Source organism: Carassius carassius, chromosome 48 (genome assembly GCF_963082965.1).
Source record: "Carassius carassius chromosome 48, fCarCar2.1, whole genome shotgun sequence".
NCBI classification, from domain to species: domain Eukaryota; kingdom Metazoa; phylum Chordata; class Actinopteri; order Cypriniformes; family Cyprinidae; genus Carassius; species Carassius carassius.
In genome coordinates this window covers 6607022-6610764 of record NC_081802.1, presented here as the reverse complement: position 1 = coordinate 6610764, position 3743 = coordinate 6607022, and the positions used below count along the sequence as shown (strand labels likewise).

Sequence of the window (3743 nt, the reverse complement as noted above, 5' to 3'; positions counted from 1 at the left end):
AAGATCAAAAGGAAAACGAATAGGAAAAATGAAGTGAACATATATCCGTATGGCCTACAGCAAAAAGACGAGACGACCAATGTATAAAATCAAGACACTGTATTTAATTCCTTGGGAAAAGATTGACAGGACAATGCTTGTTCAAAGAAAAAATTAAACAAAATAAAAAGCTTGTTCAAACAATAAACATACTTAGTATTAAGTTTCAGAAATTCAATAACAACAAAAAATCTACCAGATTTAACAGAAAACAAACAAACAAAACAAAAAAAATCGTTTAATTTTCCTACAGATATTACGTGTAAATGACGCATCATGCTTTAAAAGTTGGCAAAGGATTTATTTTGTGTATATAATATCAATTTCAAGCTTCGTTACTCAAATGTGTCACACAAGTGTTATACTTTGTGTGTGTGTGTTTGTATTAATCTCTTTGTATCTCACTCTGAATGTGTGTGTAGTGGAGTGAGAACAAGGTCAGAAGCTCATTGGTCAGTTTTGGTGATTGACAGATCAGAATCTCCAAGCTTAAGGCCCCTCCCTTTCAGACCTATAAATGGACTCCCATCTCACTCCGCTCTGAATCGCCTCATTCGGACAAACTCTCTGCTGGTAAGTGTAGTAAGTTTTTATCATTGCTATGTTTTACAGCCTATTTTACTCCAAGCGTTCCAAACTGCAAATTGCAAAACTAACTATATAATGAGTAGAAATGTGTTTGCAAAAGACAGAAAGAAAGTTAATGGTCCATAAAATTGCTCCAACACTTAAACTTTTAAAGTAATTTGAGGGAAAAGTTAAACAGATTGAAATTACTTTCAAACATTTTTACATTTTTAGTGCTTATTGCTATTCCAGAAAACGTCGAACGCTACACTACATAAAGATGTCTGACTTGGAGAGCTGCCTGGGAACCATCATTGAGGTGTTCCACAAATACTCATCCAAAGAAGGTGACAAGCACAAATTAAAAAAGTGCGAACTCAAGGATCTGCTCACCAATGAATTTCCGACTCTTACCGAGGTAATTAAACTTAAAACTTTTTTACACTTCACTTTGTATTGAAATTTAAAGAGTATTTGATTTACACTCAAGACATCACGTCAGAATTCAGTTTTTGTGTCAAAAATTTACGATTAAGTATTTAACACTAAGCAAATTATCTATTTTCCTACTTCTTAAGCTTTTTCTTTTCCAACACTTACCAAAGTAATTAAACTAAAAAAAAAAAAAAAATTATTCTACACTTTGTCTTGAAATTTAAAGAATGTTTGATTTACAGTCAAGGCATCATGTCAGAATTTAGTTTTTGTGTCAAAAATGTACGATTAAATATTTAACGCTAATCAAATTATCTATTTTCCTACTTCTTAAGCTTTTTCTTTTCCAACCCTTACCAAAGTAATTAAACTAAAAAAAAATAAAATAAAAAAATGACTCTATACTTTGTCTTGAAATTTAAAGAATGTTTGATTTACAGTCAAGACTTTACGTGAAAATCAAGTTTTTGCGTCAAAAGTTTATGTTTAACATTTAATGCTAATCAAATGATCTATTTTCCTAATTAAGCTTTTTTCTTTTCCAACTCTTACCAAAGTAATTCAACTTATTTATTTTTTACTCTACACTTGAAATTTAAAGAATGTTTGATTTACAATCATGGCATCACGTCAGAATTCAGTTTTTGTGCCATAAATGTACGATTACGATTATGCTAAGCAAATTATCTATTTTCTTACTTCTTAAGCTTTTTCTTTCCAACTCTTTCCAAAGTAATTAAACATAAAAAATAATTGAAAAAAATCACATTTAAAGAATGTTTGATTTATAGTCAAGATTTTATGTGAAAATAGCCATTTTCCTATTCCATAAGCTTTTTCTTTTCCGACTCTTACTCGGGTGATTAAACGTATTATTTTTTTAATTATTCTTTTATTATTTTTATTATATTTATTATTTTATTTATTTTTTACATTACATTTTGATTTACAGTCAAGGCTTTATGGCAGAATTGAAAAAAAAAACTTTTTTGCCAGAAATTTACAATTTCTTTAATCTTTTTGATCTCACTCAGCATGTGAAAGATCAAGCAACAATGGACAGTTTGATGGAAAGCGTGGATACCGATGGTGACTCGGAGTGTGATTTTCAAGAGTTCATGACCTTCATCACCATGGTTACCATCTGTTGCCATGAGTTTTTCGAACACCACGAAGACGAATGAGTCAAATTAAAAAAACAAAAAACAAGTTTTCATAGCATAATAGTAATACAATACATTCGTTCTCTTAAAGTTTCCTTTGTTCTTTTTCATATCATATTAGAATTGTTGTTTAGTTTGAACAGAATGTATATGCAGCTTGTACGACAGTTTGTAAGCTGTTTATTACATAGCATGTTTCTATTATTTTGCCTAGGCAATTTTTATCTCAAAGACATCCCCATCATAAATCTCATCGAGTGAAATGCGGACCAGGTGTTGCGCTCTTGCCATTTCAGTTCCAGGATGATTGTGAAATGTTTTTCCTGACTAGCTTCAGACTATTAGGCTGCTATTGACTTACGTCAGATTGTTCCAGGGGCCTGAGACAAATCATGCTGTGCTTTAAGAAGACCCACCAAAGCAAATGATTCCTTTGAAAATATCTAATATGATGTTTACAACCATCCATAAATGGTTTGGAATTTCAAATCAATCCCATGTAATTAAAGGCATGAAAACTCATGTTTTTCATATATTAAATATGCAGAAAATTTACTAGATTTTTTTTAATAGTACATGAGTTGTGTTTTCCAATTGTAAACTGTAACTAGAGCTACTAAATCTGCAAATTATTAAGCTTAATGTGACATTTTATTGAAGAATGTATTAGAATGTATTATGAACAATTTACACAAATTTGTGTAACAAGGCACTACAATTCAAGTTTCGTTACAAACTTAAAAAAAAATAAATAAAGATGAATATGTTTCAGAAGCCAAACTGTTAGACTTTAGAATAAAAACAAGCAAAATAAAAACTGTGAACAGATGAAATTTCAGTAACGTGTGAATTTTTGAAACATCTATCTATCTAGTTTTAAAATAAAGATGTTTAATATAATTCCATAATAAATAATATCATCATTAACACAAAATAAAGTTTTCTTTACCCATACATTCTATTGTGTTAGTTATAATGCTTAATGATTTTATGTATCTTGACAGAACAGAATTAATAAATAGTTCTAATATATTTTTATCTCATTTAAATGCATTTGTGAAGAGGAACTGGGTCTCACTGGTTGTATAATCAATAATGACCTTTTATACAGTATAAACCAAGAAAATCGTTACTTAAATGTTTGGCGTTACCTTATCCTCCAGAAAATAAATGGATATCCGTAGCTAGAGGATGCCTGTAAACAACTGCTTGGCATTGTCCCCTGTGACTTAGAGGTATTATCATTACCAAGCACAAACTGTCAATACAGAGGCCTTCACATCCAGATCAATAGTCACGCAGCAAGACCCTGAAAGATGATAAATATAATATGCACACAATCTGAATATCTTCTTCGTCTCAAGTATGTTTACATTAAGCAGCCTGAAAATCACTTACGTATTTATAAGCAATACACAAGCCTAAATACACAAACACAAGTTTGTTTGAAGGACTTTTAAGTATTAACCCTCCAATCACAGACTGCCATACTGAATGCTCCCGGTAAGTGGCAGTGTTGTGCCGTGCCAGTGCCAGTGC

The 3743-nt window shown here is 30.9% G+C and overlaps 1 protein-coding gene across 1 annotated transcript; it reads left to right on the top strand.

The window, feature by feature from the left end:
- The first annotated feature begins 512 nt into the window (after window positions 1-512).
- Window positions 513-2992, top strand: LOC132131709 (protein S100-B-like). The gene is made up of 3 exons (XM_059543795.1): window positions 513-612; window positions 859-1024; window positions 2076-2992. Exons 2-3 carry the CDS (start codon window positions 887-889, stop codon window positions 2223-2225), a joined length of 288 nt encoding a protein of 95 aa, XP_059399778.1. The 5' UTR covers window positions 513-612; window positions 859-886; the 3' UTR covers window positions 2226-2992.
- The last annotated feature ends 751 nt before the right edge of the window (window positions 2993-3743 follow it).